This window comes from Malaclemys terrapin, chromosome 14 (genome assembly GCF_027887155.1).
Source record: "Malaclemys terrapin pileata isolate rMalTer1 chromosome 14, rMalTer1.hap1, whole genome shotgun sequence".
Taxonomy (NCBI): Eukaryota; Metazoa; Chordata; order Testudines; family Emydidae; genus Malaclemys; species Malaclemys terrapin.
In genome coordinates this window covers 38,398,822-38,419,143 of record NC_071518.1, presented here as the reverse complement: position 1 = coordinate 38,419,143, position 20,322 = coordinate 38,398,822, and the positions used below count along the sequence as shown (strand labels likewise).

Genomic DNA, 20,322 nt, shown 5'->3' with positions numbered 1-20,322 from the left:
GGGGCACATCCCACAGATCAGGCTTAAACGACCTCTGACCTACACTTGAACAGACTGATCCATACACACAAGGCTGGAGACACCAACACATTTGTGGGTAGCTCCGAGAGAGACTGAAGGTATCGTACCATTCCTCCTGGAATGCTGTGGAGTGGAGTCTGCCTTCGTCTCTGCCTATGTGGGCTGAGGATTTAATTGAACATGTGTTTCAGAGGGAGACTTCGTGTAAGTCACATCCGTGTCTCTGAACAACGCCACTTGGCCCTTCATGATGCCTCCTGTCACATTCCCCTGTCCCCTCTCCAAACTGCCAGCGGTGTCTGCCTCCCGCACCACCTCCTTTCCTTTGCCCATCACTCGCTCCAGGACTCTTTCCATACTGTCCATATATTTGTAACCCTTCTGCTAAGTGGTTTCAGCAGCAACCAGCGCCGGGTTCAATAGCCAGGGGTCCTCTTAACATTGCAAAACAGAACTGGCTCGAGCCCCCACCCAGTAATCTGAGAAAACTAAACACCACCCCTGGCAAGCACTGGCTCCGTGTATGACAAAAGAAAACTTTTTATTGAAGTGAGAGGAAACGGCATTAATTTGGGAAAATACTGCAACACCGATTCCAAAGCATGTACTCCTTAAGTGAACACCCACTCCACAGTACGTTGGGCAGTGTCCTTTGCCTCAGTTTCCCACCTTTCGGTGTGAAAGTCCAATGAACGAATGTCCCTTCAATACGCCACTCACGGTTGCACCAAATTTCCTGGTGCCCTGCGCAACTCCGTGCTGCTTCAGCCCTTCTCCGGCTCTTCCCCAGGGCCCCCTTCCCTGCCCCTGCCCCTTCCCTGCCCGGCGGCGGGAGTGCAGCGACCCGACTCCAGCTGCACCGCTGGTGAGTGCTGGGGGGTAGTTCCCCCCTACCCCCCAAGCCAGCCCCGCCTCCCCCCCCCCCCGCAAAGGCCTGGGGCCCACTCCTTGCTCCCCTCCCAGCAGAGGCCTTGAGCCCCCCCCACACACCCCGCGGGGGGTGAGGGGGGTGCATAGGGCCCCAGAATAGTTAGGGACGGCCCTGCACGGTTGGTAGTCCGCAGTCAGCGAAGGCCCAGAGTTCAGAGATGGTAAGTACGGTTCTGTTGCCCTTTATTCTTACAATCCAGATAACAACTTTTCATTACTCCTGCGTTCAAAACTGAAGTGACTTGTAACCCAAAACCAGCCAAAACTGATACTTTGGCAAAGCAGGTCCATCTGCTGTGTCCCTGGGCAGAGTAGATCTGTCTGTTCAAATACGGGCTTCTCCTGAAGTCTTTCCCTCCCTCCCCACCCCGGTTCACCGCTAGGTGTCAGGAGAGAGCTCATTCAGACCCTGCTTGTGTGTATAAAACACCTTCCTGGTCCTGGTTCTCCAAGCCAGGGCTGCCCTCTGAAAAGCTCACCGCTTCCAAGCCACCTATGAGACAGTTATTGTGGGTACAGCTCAGTGGATAAGTCACAGGTCTGTTCATGGGACGGGAATGTTTACAGAAATGTCCAGGATGTGTCATGGATTTTTTGAACACACATGGTTCTTGAAACACTTCAATTTCCTTGATCCTAAGTAGCCTGTTGTCATGCAGGCCTTTTATGCTAAAGCTACCGATTCACTGCATCTAATCTGAGCTTCACAATGTAATGGGGTGCTTTTAAAGCATGATTGCCTGAGAGAGCTACTGTTTTGCATCTCTGTGCCATGCTAGGTTTAGCTAGTCCTAACGGTCCCCAGGGGCTTTGGAAGTCTCCCATGGTCTCTGTTTCCAGGTCTCCAGTGCAGCACACTGATCCACAACTGACATTTTCTTCCAGGAATATTGTAGAAGGGGACAGGAAGTGTTAAAGAAGCTGGACAGGTGGGAAGATTTTTCCTCTGCAGACGTGCGTGTTTATGGACTCAAGCTGCAAACATCTAGAAATCAGCTGGAGGAGTTCTGCACCCGACTGGATGACACCAGGAGTCGGATTGGAGGGACAGTCAGGCTGTACGAATTCTTCGACAAGGTGAGGAAACAAAGCGCTGAGCTTTGAGTAGGGGAAGGTCTGTGCCCAGGAAAGGACATTTCCACTGGGGAATAGGGGGAAGACCCCATAGTTTTCCTCTAGTCTAATTCTTCTAACCTCCAGGCCCGATGTGGTGGGCACATCCTTACAGTCAGCATCAGGGTCTTGATTGGACAGAAGGGTCCTTGAGCAGTTGGCCTGGAGACCAAGGGACCAGAGTTCTGGTGTCCTGCCTTTCAGCACAGAGGAGGCTTCAAGGCCATGGCAGTGCTGGTGTTTTGCTGAATACCGTGTACTTCATGTTGTGGACAGTTACATGTGTTAATGTGTCATGCAGCCCCTTCACCTGCAACCATAAAAAGAGCCAGTTCTCAGTTCTGGGCAAGTCTGTGCAACGAAACCAGGTCTGAGAACATAGTGCCCAGAACCTCGTGGGTGATGGTAGCTGGCTGGAGAGTAGGGTTGCCAATTTTGGTTGGATGTATTCCTGGAGGTTTCATCACATGATATAATATTTAACTAAAGATTAGTCTTTAATTCCTGGAGACTCATGGATAATCCTGGAGGGTTGGCAACCCCGTTGGTGAGGCCCATAGGGAGTGAGTTGGAACAAATGGCCTGAGATCAGGAGGGGAGGCCGTGTGCCGTGCACATTGTACAGGAGCCCGGAGTACCCAGAGTTCTCACCCCTTTGCTTCGACGTGAACACGGTCTGCCTGCCATCGGGGGCTTGGGGCGGGTTAGTTTCTGAGGTCGCCGATGCAGAAACAGGAAGCGTTTCCATGTACATTTTAAAATCCTTGGCAAGTGTCAAAGGCAAATGAATCCGTGTTCTATTTATTTCCCAGTTGTACAAACACTGGGTATTGAAGTTCTCAAATTCCAGAAAGAATCAGACCCTTCCAGTTAAGCTGTACCAGATGTAGGCGCCGTTTAGACGCCGTCTCTCTGAATTGCCTTGGCAGGCAGAGGTGTTCGGGGGGGTGGTGTGTGTGAATGCTGCTAAACACAAAAACACTCAGAAACAGGCTCCAGCAGGAAGGGTTGAAGAGGAAGTGGCCCAGGATGTTGCCGGGTGGTTGTTTGGTGACAGTCTCGGCACATGCGTGTTCCCCCAGCCCGGGCTATGCTCTGCCCTTGCTCCTTCATTGAGGGGAGGTTACAGGTGCCCACTGAGAGCAGAATATCATGGCAGTGTTGTGGAGGGAGCGCCAGGATATCACAGAACAGCACCCAGAGACCGGAGAGAGGAGTCTGACGGCTCCAGGGACAACGATGCTTAGTCCTGGGTGACACTGCACAGCCACTGGAGCCCGTAGCAGCAGATCACTCTCCCCAGCTGGGCAAACCAAGGCATGGAAAAGGGCAGCGACTGGTCCGGTGTCCCAGGACGTCTGTGCAGCACTAGGAGTGGATCCCATGTCTCCTGTTATTTTAACCACTGCACTACCCTTCCTTCCGAGGGGAGACTACCACCACTGCTATAGTAACGTGTTGTACAGCAGCTAAACACAATCTGACCTGCAATGACTTGGCTTGGAGAGCTCTGCCATTCTGAACTGCATCGGATGTTCCGTATGGTCCATGTTCTGTTATTTCCTTACCCGCTGAATGATTAACAGGGCATTTGTACCCTTTAAACACTTGTTTAGCCCCTTATTTAGAGTCCAGGTAGCTTGTGTCTCAGGAGATGCCGTCCCTTTGTAGAAAAATCCCCTTTTGCCTAGTGTCCTGCAGGGCTGTGGCGTGGGTTGTAAGAAGTGGTACAGCACACTCAGGTCTGTTTGTGTAATGCCGACAGATCCTGGTTGTCGGCGGGTGGGATTGAACCTGGGACCTCTGGAGCTAAGTGCGTGAGCCAAAAGCCATGTGGCCCTTAGCTAAGGCTGTAAAGCAGACTCCTCAATCTCTTGCTAAGTGGTCTCGGTGCCATTAGATGGGACAGAACACCACACCCAGGAGGTGTGTGGGGTTACATACTTCCCCTAGCTGAGGAAGCACGTCCCAAGCTTCAGAGTCTCCCCAGTTGAAATCCCAGATGAGTCCCCACTTGTAACGCCAACAGACCCCGGTCGTCAGTGGGCAGGATCGAACTTCCGGCCTCTGGAGCTAAATCATGAGCCTCTACCACAAGAGCTAAAAACCATATGGCTGTTAGCTAAGGCTGTAAAACAGACTCATTAATCTCTCTCATAGGGCTGGTCCACACTAACCCCCCACTTCGAACTAAGCTACGCAATGTCAGCTACGTGAATAACGTAGCTGAAGTCGAAGTATATTAGTTCGAACTTACCACGAGTCCACACGCGGCAGGCAGGCTCCCCCGTCGACTCCGCGTACTCCTCTTGCGGTGCAGGAGTACCGGCGTCGACGGCGAGCACTTCCGGGATCGATTTATCGCGTCTAGACAAGACGCGATAAATCGATTCCAGAAGATCGATTGCTTACCGCCGGACCCGGAGGTAAGTATAGACGTACCCTAAGAAGTCTCGGTGCCACTAGATGGGACAGAACATCACACCCAGGAGGTGTGTGGGTTACATTTGCAGCTGAGCCAGGCTGGGGATGGAAGCTTGTCTTACAAGCTCTGCAGGTGCATTGGTGAATGAAAACGTGACGGAACAGTTTGAAAGTTTCATGAGATGATTACATTAGATCTCTCTCTCAAACCCATTCTGCCTGCCAAAAGTAAAGGCAAAGTGAAAGGCATGGTATGATGTGGAGAGGGAAGAACAGAAGTTCAGTCTAAATTCATTTACTCTCTTCCATTGCCGGGCCTCTCTGATCTCACACAACCACCTTCTGCTCCTGCTGGTGGCTCCCTGAGCCCTAAAGGCCTTCTTGATAAGCCTGAGCCTGGATGGGGCAGTGGCAGGAGGCTGCAATTAGCAGCATCCCTGGTCTTCTTCCCCATAACGACCCTGCAGTGTGCCAGATCACGTGGTCTGGAGGCGAGCAGTCAGGCCGCATGCTCTGTGGGGTCGAGCGTCTCCTTGGTGCTGCAGAATATGGCGGGTGCCAGAAGAATGGAGGGATTGTGTGGTTGGGCCAGGCACATACTTGCTGCCCAGTGAGAGAGGTGAATTCCACCTCAGGAAATCTGCCGGCTGCTGTCCCAGCTGAGGGCTTCCTGTGGTGGGCAAGTGCTCACTGGGGTGTTGGGTGCAGGGGGTGAGAGCAGGCCAGTGCTGCCCCACTTGGCAGACCCCTAAAGACCTGTCCTTTGGATCCTACTCTCGGTCCTGACTTGACTTAGGCCATTAAAGGTTGGGTGGGTGAATGATTCCAGCATTCAGTGTCCCAGAGCCCTTTGCAGCATGCGTGTTAGGAGGTGCAGCCCCTCCCCAGGGCTGGGAATCGCTGAGCAAACCAGAATTGCCTGAAGGGTTTATTAGAGGCCAAGGACAAGCAGTTGGAGAAAAGGTCTGTGTGGTGAAGCAGCCTGAGCTGGCCAGGCCGCAGGCCGCTCGCACACTAGGCTGGCTGGATTCCTTCTCCCTCCCTCCCCACTCCTCAGAGGATGCAGCTAACACCAAGCTGAATGTTTCCCCTTGTCTGCACTTCCTTTATAACAGCAGTTCTTGGTGCCTGACAAAGGCTGGGCATGTGCTGGGCTGAGTGGAAGAGGAGGCTTCCCATCCTGCCCCTGCTGAGGGGAGGAAGGGTGGGGGTGGCTTCTCTGAGTATGTGTCCGTGTGGATCCCAGTGTTGGTGCATACGTGCCTCATGTGCGCGAAGCCAGATTCTTTAGCAGCCCCCATGAGGCTGTGCATGCGCCCCCTCCCCCACAACCCCCCCATGCACTGCCACAAGGGCACAAAGGGCAGGGCAGGCCCACGACCCCCCCTGGGTTCCCTCTTCCCACCTGTGCCAGCAGGATAGAAACTAGCAGTGTAGTGTCTGCTGACAACCCTCGCATGAGCTGTCTGTACCTGCACTTCTTCACGTGGTGCTGACTTCTCTGCCCAAGTCTTGGAGTTGCCCGTCTGCTGGACAGAGCGCTGGATGGTCGGGTTTTGACCCGAATGGGGGTGTTTGAGTCTGGCTTTTCTGGGCCTGACACCGCTCTCAGAGATTGTTGTAGGACACAGTGCTTGAGTCCTGTGATTTCTGGTTCAAGTGGAGAATGGAAGGCGAACCGAGCAGTGGCCTGTGATGTGGAATTCACCGAGGCAGGAAAGTCGTCATCTGTGTCCATGCAGGTGCCACTTTTGGGGGTCTAATACTTTTATTCACCCCCCCAAACCCAGATCTCAAGTAATCCCAACTTGGCCAAGATCCACTGAAAGATAAAGATCCCAAACAACTGGAGCTGTCTGAGAGAAAGTCCCATTCCTCTGCATCATTCCAGCTGCAAGTGACTAATTTCCAAACCCTACTAGCCAAATGCAATTTTCTAACATGGGACAGAGTGATGCTCTTCATCAGTCAAACTGCCTCACCAGGCTAGCCAGGAGTTTAAGGACATTGTAAAAGAGGGACAAGCTAGTGACAAAGACTTGCCTGCAAGCCTTAATGAATGCCGCTGACACCTCGGCTAGGTCCATGGCTAAAATAGAATCATAGAATATCAGGGTTGGAAGGGACCTGAGGAGGTCATCTAGTCCCACCCCCTGCTCAAAGCAGGACCAACCCCAACTAAATCATCCCAGCCAGGGCTTTGTCAAGCCGGGCCTTAAAAACCTCCAAGGAAGGAGACTCCACCACCTACCTAGGGAACCCATTCCAGTGCTTCACCACCCTCCTGGTGAAATAGTGTTTCCTAATATCCAACCTAGACCTCCCCCACTGCAACTTGAGACCATTGCCCCTGGCTGGCCCCTCGCTCTGGGGACCGACCCCCCTACCCCCGTGCCATGCGCCATTGCCTCCATGGGGGCCCACAAATATGTTTGGAGCCGGGCCCACAAAAGGTTAATCTGTCCCTACCTCTATGGGATTCTCTGGGTCCCCACTCAGATCCTTTGTGGGGTTCGTTCTGTCACAGGATCCCTTGCCCCCACCCCACCAGGATTCTCTCCGGGTGTCTGTCTTGTGGAGACTCCCAGCCCTCCAAGACAGCCGGGCTCTCTGTCTCATGCACAGCCCTCTCCCCACTGGAGTTTTGTGCTGTGCCTGGAGAGCATCCTCCATCCCCTCCTGGTGGCCTGTCTGTGCTGCTCCTTCCCCTCCCGCCTCCCTGGTCTGGGAGCCCCCATCCCCTGGGTGTGTGAGTGACATACCCCCCTCATGCAGGGTTTCTCATGCCTCGGACTCTGAACACAGACACCACTCTCCTTTGTGAGTCAGCAAACAAAGGGCTGGCCAGGGAAGGAGGTTTCAGTGACGGAGGGGGGGACAGCCAGCCTGTAATCTATAGGGCAGCTCCTCCCCATTGTCCCTGTAGGAATGCTAATGTGGCTGTACATTCCATCTGCCAGCAAGTGTCACTCCTTCTATGGGCTGAAACGGGGCCGGGGGCTGACATCAGCTCACAGCTGCATGTGGGCCAGACTCCGCTCTCGGGAGCAGTTCTCTGCATTTTCCCTTTGAATCAAATACACACTCCCCTGCTTTCAGCAGCAAACAGACACTGAAAATGCTCTTGTAAGTACCAAGCGTCCAGCATGCCATTGGATTGAGGCGGTTGAGAACAAGGCTCTCCATTCAGGAGCTCGTGTGCACTGGTCTGTGTGTATTCAGGGTGAAGCTTGTGTGCTGTCCGTGCTCAGACACAATCCAAAGGACTCTCTGTGTGTGGGCGCGTTTGCATGCTCTCTAAAGCCCAGAGTTGCACTATCTGTCTTTTAATATAGCAGCAACCGCCCACTAATGTGAACTGACCTGTCCTTTTGTTTGCTAATGCTTTACGATCTTTGCACTCCAGTGTAAATGTAACCGCTGTGATCGCTGGGTGTCTGGAAACCCTTGGCATGAGAAGTTAGAAAGTGCAGGCTGCCACGGACGTGCCTGCGCCTGGCGAGGGGCTCCCTTTTGCTGCATGGCTTGGTTTCATTGGTTCTGATTGTGCGGGGCTTGGCTGTCCTGTGGGGTGAACGCTCTCGCCCGTTTCAGGGGATGGGCTTGCTATCTAGACTTTGGAATTTGAAAACTAGGCTTTGAAAAAGTAACCAGATTCCTCCAAGACAGAAGACTGCACCTCCTCACCAGAGGACGTTCTGGACAGCAGGACTTGGAGTCCCCACCAGCAAGTTTCAGGGACATCTCACTGGTGAGACAACCAGCACCCAGTTCATTCTGCCGCTGGAAAATGGGAAGGTGATGTCCTCGACCACCCGGCTTGGGGATCTTTCTTGTCAGCCTCTAGCTCAGTGTTTCTCAAATGCAGCCACCATGGCTCCATGCGACCACCGCGGGTATTTCCTGCGGCCACACCCTCCTGGGCAGTGATTGGGGGGGGTGCAAAGCATTCACCCCCTTCCCCGGGGCCACCAGTAGGGATTGGGCCCTGCCCCCCTCTGGAGCCACAACACCAGAGGAGCAGGCAGCCACTGTGTGTTCCCCCTTTCCCAGGGCATTGGGGCTCAGGCTTCCGGCTTCAACCCTGGGGCGTTGGGCAGCAGCTCCGGCCACGGGGCTTCGAGTTCCAGCCGCAGGGCTTCGGGCTCCAGCCCCAGGCTCACCACCACCCCCATCAGCCATGGCCCCCAATGCCTCCCTACCCACCTCTCCATTCAGAGCTTAATTTGTTCCCCGGCTTGCCGGGGCTGAGTAAGTCTGCTGTGAAAAATGATATTAACAAATCTACAAATATCAGTTTTCACAGGAGCAGACATAGAAGCTAGCAAGTCTCAAAAAACAACAACAACCCAGCAACCAAAAAAGCAAAAGAAACAACAACAAAAAAGAGAACATGCAAAGTGTAGACTAGAATATTGGGGTTGGAAGGGACCTCAGGAGGTCATCTAGTCCAACCCCCTGCTCAAAGCAGGACCAATCCCCAGACAGATTTTTGCCCCAGATCCCTAAATGGCCCCCTCAAGGATTAAACTCACAACCCCGGGTTTAGCAGGCCAATGCTCAAACCCCTGAGCTATCCCTTCCCCCCAAAGCACCTTATTTTGTTTCTATTCTGTTTAGGTCCAGTAATGAATAGAAACAATTGTACATTATTTTTATTATTGAGTCTGAAAAAAAAACCACTACATAAATAAATTACAATGATTTGGACATCTATATGTGAATAATTAATTGTTTTTCCAGAAGTTAAGTATTTTAGGAAAATTTGTCAGAGCTGCCACCAGCACTAGTTGGTGGCCGCACTCTGTGGCCACCAAAAATGTTCTTGTGAGAACCCCTGCTCTAGCTAGCAGCCCGGCTACAGTTGGTGGCTCTGCCCCTCCAGCTACTGAAAGGGAGAAGGAGCTTTCTGCTTCTGGCTGCAGTGAGGGGACTGCTCTCTGCTACTCAGCCCTTCCCCTAGGCACAAAGACAAGAGGTGCTGTAGATCAGTGGCTCTCAGTCTTTCCAGACAACTGTCCCCCTTTCTGCAGTCTGATTTGTCTTGCGTACCCCCAAGTTTCACCTCACTTAAAAACTACTTGCTCACAAAATCAGACATAAAAATGCAAAAGCGTCACAGCCCACTAATAATGAAAAATGGCCGACTTTCTCATTGTTACCATCTAATTATAAAATAAATCAACTGGAATAGAACTATTGTACTTGCATTCCAGTGTATAGTATATAGAGCAGTATAACCAAGTCATCGTCTGGATGAAATGTTAGTTTGGACTGACTTCGCTAGTGCTTTTTATGGAGCCTGTTGTAAAACCAGGCAAATCTCTAGGTGAGTTGATGGACCCCTGGAAGACGTACCCCTGGTTGAGAACCACGACTATAGATGAACCGTAGACAGACAGCCGGAAGGGAGCCTGCCAGCCAGGAGTGGGCAGCGGCCCAGAGTTTTCAAACTCTGAGCCACCTTTCACTGCATGCAGGAGTCTAGATCAGCCTTCAAGTTACTTGTCTTTAAATGCCGATCAGGTTCCCAGCTCTGTAAATGAGATGAGAACCAAAGAGAGCGGCAGCGAAAAGCATAGAGTCAAAGAAGAAACTCCGCAAATAAGCCTTATTCCCACGAGGGTAACGGCTACAAACTGGGACACCCCCCACGCGTCGCCTCTGACACCATGCCTTTTGATCAAGAGTCCATCGTGGGATAAACATGTAGCCTGCTCTCCCTCGCCCTCTGCTTAGCCCTGGATGGTGTTCTCTCTTCCGGGCGTTCTGCATGAAAATCCCAAACAGCAGCTTGAGACTCAGGGGGTCTAATTAACAGCAGCTTTGAGACTCAGGGGATTGACTCAGGATAGAGGAAAAAGCTCAGATTAACATAAAATAAGTAGTCTGCATAACACCTGTAGTCTGCCAGTCTGCGAAGCTCATCTAGATGGAGTCCCCTTGGGTTCTTTCACCCCTCTTAGCCAGGCAGCATCTCTGTGAGACAGCCTCTGTTTTCAGGTCCTCTTTCTCTCTCGTCATCTCCCTCAGTTACAGTCTGTGTTTTGGTGTAAAATCAGGCGTCCCACCGAGATGTGCTCTCTGAGGAGGTTTATTGGTGTCTTTTATCGTCAACCTGGTGGGTTTGAAAGTCAGTCACTATTCTATCCAGTGCTGCTGAGTGAACAGGCTTGGGGGTGGAAGGTTTGATCCACGCAACAGGAGCTCTCCGCTATTTCTGCCCTCTGGTTCTTATTGGAAAAGTTCTCTTCTAAAGCCTATAAACCACCTTGCTCAAGTTGACTGTCTCTGACTAAGTTATTGACCTGGTAGATAACTCCCTGCCTCGGGTTTAACAAGATGGAGCATTGTATGTAGAGTTCTTAGACTTCTCTCTAATTCTGATTCTGATTTATAACAAAAAGGAATTATTGAAAGATTAAATCCAGCCTGCCACAGCTCAGCAAGGGCATTATGTTTTGCCAAATTAGTGACCAGAGATTTCTGCAGTGTTGATCTTCCTCCAAGAATTCATTGTCAGCTCCATCAACTTCCAGGCTGTTTCCTCGAGACGGTCTGTTACAAGCTGCAATGCTGAACTCACATCCCAAAGGAAATAAGCCTTTGCTCGCTCCTTGCCACTCTCCTGTCTTAGCAAAGCTTACAGTTAGAGACTTCACAATGTTCCGGGCTTTTCTTTGTCCTCGTGCTGCGTGGCTCAGATGTGGGACTAACCGTTTTTGTCCATTGAGTGCTATTTAACCCACCATCCAAAGACCTCGCTGCATCACAGGCAGGGGTGCTGCGGTGCTACACCCAAGGAACTCTAACAGCTGAAAACAAGGAAGTCTCAGGAGCTGAACCCCTCTGCCCTTGCCGGCTTCTCTTCCCCAAGACTTTCAGGTCAGCTGAGATCCTCAATGTAAATATTTCCGTGTGCCCCCATTCCTCCCTTCTTGTACAGACCGTAGTTGCGTCTGTGAAAGTCAGTGACTGGCAGGCTTTCTGAGCAAAATGAAATCTAAACACGCAGTCTTGGTGCACAGGCCATAGCACCCACGCCTCGCAATGACCAACTGCTCAGTCAGACCACACATCTAGAGAAGACGCTCCCTGACATTTCCAGTGCAGCGAAACGCATGCACAGAATTCCCGTGACTCGCACTTGATCAAGAACCTGATCCCAAGTGGCTGCTGCTGCTGCTCCCCCCTCTCCCTGCCTCCTGTCTTTCACCAAAGACTCCATTTGCCTCCCTCTCCCAGAGCGTCTCTTCCAGGACTGACTGAATCTTGCTCTGTGGGCCTCTTGCAGCTCACAGAGAGTCCACTCCCCTGCAGTTGGAGACTGATGGGGAGAGGAGGTTGTGGTGGTATCTGCTCAGTAGCAGGGTTTTCAGCCAACACACAGCTCTTCTCAGTAGCCAGGCTACCTCTTCCACCTCCCGCTCGGTATTATCTTTACATTTCCAGGAGTGCCTATATGCTGTCTTGTTTAGTTCACATAGATCCAGCTTCAGACTCCTTGATACACTGCAAAAGAGCTGAACCCCTCTGCCCTTGCCAGCTTCTCTTCCCCAAGACTTTCAGGTCAGTTGAGATCCTCAATGTAAATATTTCCGTGTGCCCCCATTCCTCCTTTCTTGTACAGACCGTAGTTGCGTCTGTGAAAGTCAGTGACTGGCAGGCTTTCTGAGCAAAATGGAATCTGAACACGCAGGAAATCAGAACTTTTATAGCCACCTCCCTAATGGCACTAAAGCATCCTCTCTTTTCTCTGAGCTGAGGGATTTCTCAGCTTCACTCCCAAGAAACCCATCGAGAAGTGCACGCCCCCCAGCTTGAGTTTGTTGCTGACAGTGGCCTCTCCTGGACCGTGTCAAGTACCCTGTTCATGGAATCAAGCTACACTCTCTGGAAGGCGTTCTTCGCCATGATTTTGCAATGTGAATGGGACAGGCTGAACCCTGAACTCACAGGAATGCTCACCTGTTGGCAGCCGCTTCTTGCTCCACTTGGCCAGGGCATGGGAATTAAACAAACCGACAGTCTGGCCATGGCGCTTGACCCTCCCCAATTTGGACAGAGGGGGTGTAGCTCACAAGGCTTCCATTTGCATATCAAAGGCCTAGTTATACAGGCTGGGATGTCCTATTAAAGTCCCAGGTCCCAAACCATGTCTCCTGCTGTCTCCAGCCCCATTCCCCTGGTTACCCCAAGTCTTAGCTTGCTTCTAAACTGGTGGGGCTGTTTCTAGTCTTTTAAAAGAGGATGAGCTCCAAAGAATCGACAGACCTTCTGTGTACCCAAGCCCCACTCCAAGCAGTGGTGGGTTGCTTCAGTTCCACATATCCTAAGGTGAGTCAATGATAGGTTCAGAGATTCCATGGCCAGAAGGGATCGTTGTGATCATCTCGTCTGACACCCTGCATGACACAGCCCAGAGAACATAATTCCTAGAGCCGAGCTTTTAGAAAAACCTCCCAGCTTGATTTCAAAATTGTCAGTGACTTTCACTGTTAGAAATTGACACCTTATTTCCAGTTTGAATTTGTCTAGCTTCAACTTCCAGCCTTTGGATTGTGTTAAACCTTCCTCTGCTAGGCTAAAGAGTCCATTATTAAATATTTGTTCCCCATGTAGGTACTTATGAATTGTAATCAATCCATCTCTTAACCTTCTCTTTGTTGTGTGCCTTGAGTCTATCACATACTGACACAACATTCGCTTTCTTCCAGTCTTCTGGAACTTCCCCGGGGTTTCAAAGCTTATTGAAACGCGACATTAACAGCCCAGTGAGCTCCTCAGTCAGGTCTTTTCAAACTCTTGAAGGCAAGTTATCTGCTTCCCAATTATCATTTACATTTTTCGGATTTAATTCTTCCTCCCGGTTGATTTGGCTCATAATTGTTTTCAGCTTTGCGTAATTGTCCCTTGTAAAGCACCAAGTTTTATACATCACTGAACTGGACTTTATTCTGTCTGCACATTATAAAAGTGTACCATGGTGGTGACACAGATCCCTCAGAAGGAGAGCGTCTCTCCTTGTTTAGCCCTGATAAAATCACCCATCCCGCGGCTCGGCCAGCCCATGTCTTTCTGTGATTACATGGCCATGGCGGAGCGCACAACTGCCGACATGGGGTAGGTTTGCTGACTAAGGGCAGGCAAGTTTTCTGGGAACTGGCCAGTGGACTATGGACGGACATGCCTATCGTGGCTACAGGATGGGTACTGTCATAACTATCAAGATGTCAACTCCTGCCTCTGATCGGCCCATGATGCCAGCCTCCATTGCCCACCTATTAAATTATCAAACAAGCGCCATGATGCTTTCTACCATACTGCCCCTCACACACAGCTCCCTGTAAACATCCACAAAGCTACTGTGTTTGTCTCCTTCACATCCCTGCTTAAAACTCTCCTTTGCCATGATGCCTACAAAAAACTTGACAGTTGTTAGTTCACTGGTGTGCTGAGACCTCAGGCTGTCATGCTGATCAATACTGTCTCATTGTTCCCTTGTACGTCCTTGCCTGTCTGGTGTCTGCATCTACCCACTGTTGCTTGCCTTATATTTGGATTGTCTGCTTCCTGTTGTATGTTTGTACAGCGCCTAGCACCGGGGGACGGGGCCTGGTCCCTGGCGAGGCCTCCTAGGCAGTGCAAATAATGCATCATCATCATAATAACTCAGAAGATGAGCAGGATGGCTGAATGTAGGCAGGCTAGTAATTTTAATGTCATTACCTTCCCTGTTAAGAGGGGATGAGGAGACCATGTTACCGACCCAGCGATTCACACTACTCCAAGTGTGTATATCTCTCCTGCAGCATTGCCTGAAGATCTGATCTACTTAGTTAGGTTTCTTTTACCAGATATATCAGGATCTTGGTTAGTTCAGTTTCTGCTAGTTAATTTAACCCAGACAGAACTCCAAATTCAGCGTGGGGATGCAAAATTCTTCATTTGCAGGGAGCGGAGTACTAGATGAATGAATCATCTGTCTAAAGAGGAAGTTACTCATAACTGACAAGTTATGATGAGGCTTCTGTGAGAGACTATGCTATGAAATACCTGGCTTCTGACACATGAAAAGGTCACAGGTGAATTCCATCTCTGTGAATTCCATCATGTGTTTCGAAGGGTCTGGACATCTTTGTTTTAGGAGGTGGAAGAGGAGTTTTGCTTTCCCTTCCCCCTGAAAGATCAGAATCGGCTTTCTCCAAAGCACTTGTGTACTTGGGGGCAGTTAGTTTCTTGCCTTGCCATGCAATATCGCCTTAGGTTTTAGTGGGGACATTTTTCCCTGCTGTTGTTGCAGCGTTAAAATACAGGTGGCGTGTCCAGTGCCCAGTGCTGGCTGTTCACCGCTCGCTTCAGTAGCTTCAGTGTGAAGTTAAGGGGCCCTTCCCCCCCCCTTGTTTTCTCTAGTTCCCAGGGATTGTCCATCTGGTATTTCGGCTAGCAGCATTTGCTTGTGAATAGCAGAGTTGGTAGGGTGCACTAATTGGGCGCCATTGCTTCAGTCTGACTGCAATGGATGCTAGCACTCAGAGCAAGGGTTTGCACTCAGCCGCGACATGGATCCCCTCTGGAGAAATATGAAGGTAGGATTAGGTTTATTTTTCAAACTTAGTCACTCAATAATGTGCTGCCTACGTGGCCTGAAGTTTGTCTCGCTGCTGGGCATTGTTAATGTGCTGCTTGAGAGCCTCACTGCTATTGTCACAGGGAAATTCAAAGCAGACCCAAAGCAAATTAGAAGCCAAGTGCTGTACGGAAACAATTTCTAGTGTAACTAATTGCTCTAAGTTAGCAGAGATGCAGGGTTTTCTTTGTCTGTTTATGGGCTGCTGTGTTGTGACGGTCACATATAAGCCTGGATAACATGCCAGTGTTTTTAATCTAAAATTGTTTTTTCGTGGCATCATTGAGAACTATTAAAGTGGGGTGTAATCTCCAGCCAGCAGGTCTCATCAGCTTGGGTTTCCCACATTGCAAAATGTGACAAAGGACACTTGGCTGTTGTGACTGTGGACAAATGCTAGTGGTTGTGCAGGTGTTGTGTGGATTTTAGAGGGAATGGGTTTGAATGACTGGGTTTTTTAATACAAAGAATCATTCTCGGAGTAAATGCAGAGTGCTTTCTCCGGCAGATTGTTTGCTGGGGACAGAAAGGAGAGAGACATTTTCTTTGGCTTTCGCTCTATTGTGTGCTCCGTCGCTCTGAAAGCTTGCACTGTGAGTATTGTCTTTGCAGAGAATGCCAATCTGTGAGGTCCCACTCTGCGGAGTTCAGTGTCTTGGCAGCTGACTGCTGGAGATAAATACACTGCAGGACCCCACTGTAGGAGGAGCCGAGGCCAGCTTCAAAAAGCCTCTACGTGTTACACTTTATATAAAAACGGGGCAGGTGCTTGGCACAGTTTAGGTCAGTGCAGCATGTTCAGGAGGGTTCTCCTAGGATCTCTGCTCCTGCACTGTCAGGAGGATGGGTGCAGGAGCAGAGATCCAAAGAAAGGCCTCCCGTACCCTACACACAGCCCTGAACTGAGCTGTGCCAAGCCCTTGCCCAATTTCTAGGTAAAGCACTAAAGCACCCGCCTGCCAGAAACGTTTTTTCAAACTCCCACCTGAAATGCTGATTGTTAGTTACATTGCAGTCCTGGCTGGAGGCCCCAACCAGATTGAAGCCTCATTGTGCTGTTTGCTATGTAGCCATCTAGTAAGAGACAGTCCCTGCCCCAGAGAGCTTGCAGGGGGTAAGGCCAGACAGGTGTAGCAAGTACACTGAGTGGCGAGGGGAATAGTCCTTGCATACAGTAGCAGTGTGCAGTTTGTAGGGGCCAAGGATGGTTTGGTTGTTTGAAATCAATAACGTATCAGTAGCAGTATTCCCAGCTCACCCCCTGCCTGCCCATTCCTCCCTTTCCCAAAGCAGAAATATCACAGGGGCCTGGGGACTTGGTGTCGGGCAGTGCCAGAGCCACAGGGGCCTGGGACTTACAGCGGCTTTTTGTTGCCAACCTCCTTGGCACTGATCACTAGTGGCAAAGTGCTTAGACACAAGGCCACCAGTAGACTCTCAGCCTATGCTTCCTTCTCAGCAGAGACGCAGACAGTCCTTTGTGGCTTCCTGGAAGGAGAAGTCCTGGGTTTCTGCTGTCGCCTTCTTTGATCTTCCCTGTACCGTCATTCGTTGTTGCTTCAGAGGCACAGATGCATGACCCTTCATGTGCTTTCTTCATCTCTGAAGAGGGAGCCTGAGTGGTTGATGTGCTTCTGTCTCCCACTCCAGACACCTCATTAATCATGTTGGAGGTTTGCACCAGGGTCGAATTTAGGGCAGGCGACCGCATGGGATGCCAGGCTTGGGGGGCGCCAGGCTCGGGGTGCTGTTTTTGTTCTTAGCAACAAAAGGGAAAATAAAATGCATTGATCATACAATTTTGAACGAGCTGGGCAAAATTAAGGCTATGACGCACAGGTGCCAACTTTCATTGGCGCTGGTGGGTGCTCGCACCCCCCCAGCCCCAGCCTCGCCCCGACTACGCCCCCTCCCTGCCCCTATTGGACCCCTCCCCAAATCCCCGCCCTGGCCCCGCCTCCTCCCCCAAGCATGCCGCATTCCTCCTCCTCCCCCCTCCCTCCCAGTCTTGCCGCGCGAAACAGCTGTTTCACGGCGCAAGCGTTGGGAGGGGGTAGAAGCAGGACTCGGCGGCGCGCTCAGGGAAGGAGGCGGAGCGGAGGCAGAGGTGAGCTGAGGCAGGGGGTGGGGCGAGGAGCTGCTGGTGGGTGGTAAACACCCACCAATTTTTCCCCATGAGTGCTCCAGCCCCGGAGCACCCACGGAGTCGGCGCCTATGATATGACGTTGCCAATAAATGAGCAGAAGCGACACTTCTCAAAGACACACTGCGAAAGATGTCATTTACAGTAAGATTTGTTGATGACGAGGATGGCTGTATCCAAGTAAAGGACCATTTTATCTCTTTCCGGTCTGGGGACAACTCGACTGGAAAAGGCCTAACAGGACGTTTTGAATGAGAATAAAATAAATCTTCAGGACTGCTGGGGCCAAGGCTACGACAACAGTGTGAACATTACGGGAAGAGACAGTGGCTTCCAGGCAAGGATCCTTGTGCTGAATCCAAGAGCTTTCTTCATGCCTTATGGCTGCCATTCCCTCAACCTGGTTGTGTCAGATGCGGCATCATCTTCTTTAGATTCAGTATCTTTCTTTGGAGCACTGCCAAGGATACATATCTTGTTTTCAGCATCAACTATCAGGTGAAAGATCTTCACAAACAAGGTTACAAAACTGACGGTGAAGCCCCACTAAGTAACTCTCACTGGGAGAGCTGCATTGACAGCGTAAGGCCGGTGAGGGACCAAGTGACTGAGGTTTATGACGCCCTGATGGAATTGGCGCAGTCGAGTAAAGCCGAGGCCAGAATCCGACATGAGGCACAAAGCCTGGCAAACCAGATCATTGACTTCAAATTTCTGTCTCACTTGTGGTTTGGCCCGATACCCTGTTCCAAGTAAACGTTGTTAGCAAGGCATTACACACGCCGTCGATGGACTTTGCGACTGCTACTATTTTGATGAGAAACTGCCTTGATTTCATTGTGGCCTACAGAGACAACAGATTTGAAGATGCCATCACTGCTGCCAAAGAAATGGCAGTAAACTTAGCAGTTGAGCCTTTCTTCAAGGAAACTCGCATTCATTGGAAGAAGAGACAATTTGATTACAAGGGCAGTGATGAGGTGATGGGAAGCTCGGAAGAAAAATTCAAGAGGGAGTTTTTTTGCTCGCTTGTTGACACGCTTTGAGTGTCCATTGAAGAAAGGCTTAGACAAATGAAGCACCACAAAAAGACCTGGGAGTTTTTGTATGACTTTAGTAAGCTGCCAGGACAGGAGAACACTCTTAACAATTGTATGGACCTTCACTGGACGCTGACACCTGGGGAATGTTTGGATGTCAATGATAAAGATCTATGTTGAATTGGACATCTGTCACATTTTGCCACACGGGAAGCGCTCTCCACTCCAAGTTCTCCATTCACGATCCAGAGCTGAAGGACACTTTTCCTGATGTGCGGATAGCTTTGAGGATTCTGCTCATGCTGCTGGTCACAGTCATGAGTGGTGAACGCAGATTTTCAAAGCTCAGGCTCATTAAAACATATCTTTGATCGACGATGGCTGATGAGAGACTGACATTGCTTGCTATTTTATCACTTGAAAATGCCATTGGCCATTCTCTGTATCTCTCTGACACAGTGCTTTAGTTCACAAGGGCAGAGGCAAGAAAAGCGACCTTCTGAACGAAAGGACTAGGGTTAACATTCTAAAGCCGTCACCTACTGTAATACCATTTTATACTGATCCACCCAGTGCTGGTGCACAGTTCAATTTCTTGATGTTAGGACATTTCAGTTATTCCTAAAAATTAAAAAGTTTCTATAAGCTTAGAGGAAACTTTTTTTTATTTGCTTATATATGGCATGAATAAATATAGATTTACAGATCCTAGTGTGCAAATTTATAATATTATCTGACAGGGATAAATCATGCATGCAAATCATGCATCGAAGTCGTGAAATGGGGTACAGATGCAATAAAAATAAAGTATTCAAAAGTTTAACAAATGGATGATGGGGCGCCAAAGATGCTCTTCACCTGGGGCGCCATTTGGTCTAGGGCCAGCCCTGGTTTACACACTCTTCTCCCTTTGGCTTCTCCTTCTCCTTGGGGATTACGCGTGATGCCCCCTCAACACCCTTACAGTCCTTATGGCTCTTTGATTCTTGGCCTGTTGTGTGTGGTGGCAGCCCTTGTACCTAGAGCCTGTTGTAGCTAGTCCGTATGCGAAAAACACTGAGCACCCTGAGCACTAAGGAGAAACCAACTCTTGCAGAGGTTCTCAACCTTTCTTTTCCGCGGACCACTTGAAACCTGCTGAGGGTCTCAGTGGACCACTTAATGCTCTTTCCAAATGTTGTTTGTACCAGTAGCTAACTATTGTAAAGCACTTTGGGTAAAAGCGCTATATAAAAAAAACTTAATAATAATAAACGTTTTTGTTCTACAAATAAAAGCACACAACTCATATTTTAATATCAATAGGCTTACCTTTCTAATACGATGGATGTGCCCTCACTGCCCCGCCACAGCAGCCACAGAGCCCTGCAGGTCCCAAATTCCCCCCACCCCCTCTTCTCACCCCACTGCCCCCTCCCACCTACCCTCTATTCCCCCCAAGGCCACCACCTCACCTTACATGTGCGTCTTCTCCAGGGTCCAGGCACCTAATTAGTGGAGTCACGCCTGCGCAGCTCCACTAATTAGGTGGGTGGCCCTTCATTTTCTCATGTGCAGCCGCCCAGGCATGCACCTTAGAGGGAACTATCTGCGGACCACCTGAATGGAGCTCGCAGACCACGGGTTTTCCATGGACCACAGTTTGAGAACCTCTGAACTATTGGGTTCATTTTCTCCAAAAGGCACATCTCCTCCTCCAGCTCCCCATATTACAGCTTTTCACGCATGGGAAGAACAGGGGTCTACCAGTCCAACCTTTTCTTAACTCCATCCCCAGATAACAGGATGCCCATCTCTTGTTCCTTCACTCCTGGTGCCTTTAAGCAATTCCAGGAGATGTGTCCTGCTTTTCTGAGGGGTTATTGGTCCCTGTGACTACAGTCCATGAGAAATCTCTTTTGTGTGTTTACAGATTTTAAGGAAGAAAAGATTCTTGATCTCCTGATTAGTGAAGGGCTTTGAACCTGAGTGACAAGTGCTGCTCACACCAGATGGTGTCTCTACAGTGCTGAGTAGAGAT

General features: G+C 50.3%; 1 protein-coding gene across 1 annotated transcript in view; it reads left to right on the top strand.

Annotated features, from left to right (window-relative positions):
- The window catches only part of PLEKHG4 (pleckstrin homology and RhoGEF domain containing G4), a 164,157-nt gene that overhangs the window by 116,429 nt on the left and 27,406 nt on the right, over positions 1-20,322 (top strand). The window contains 1 exon segment of the mRNA XM_054049240.1: positions 1,837-2,028. Within this exon segment, the coding sequence (XP_053905215.1) occupies positions 1,837-2,028 (192 nt within the window).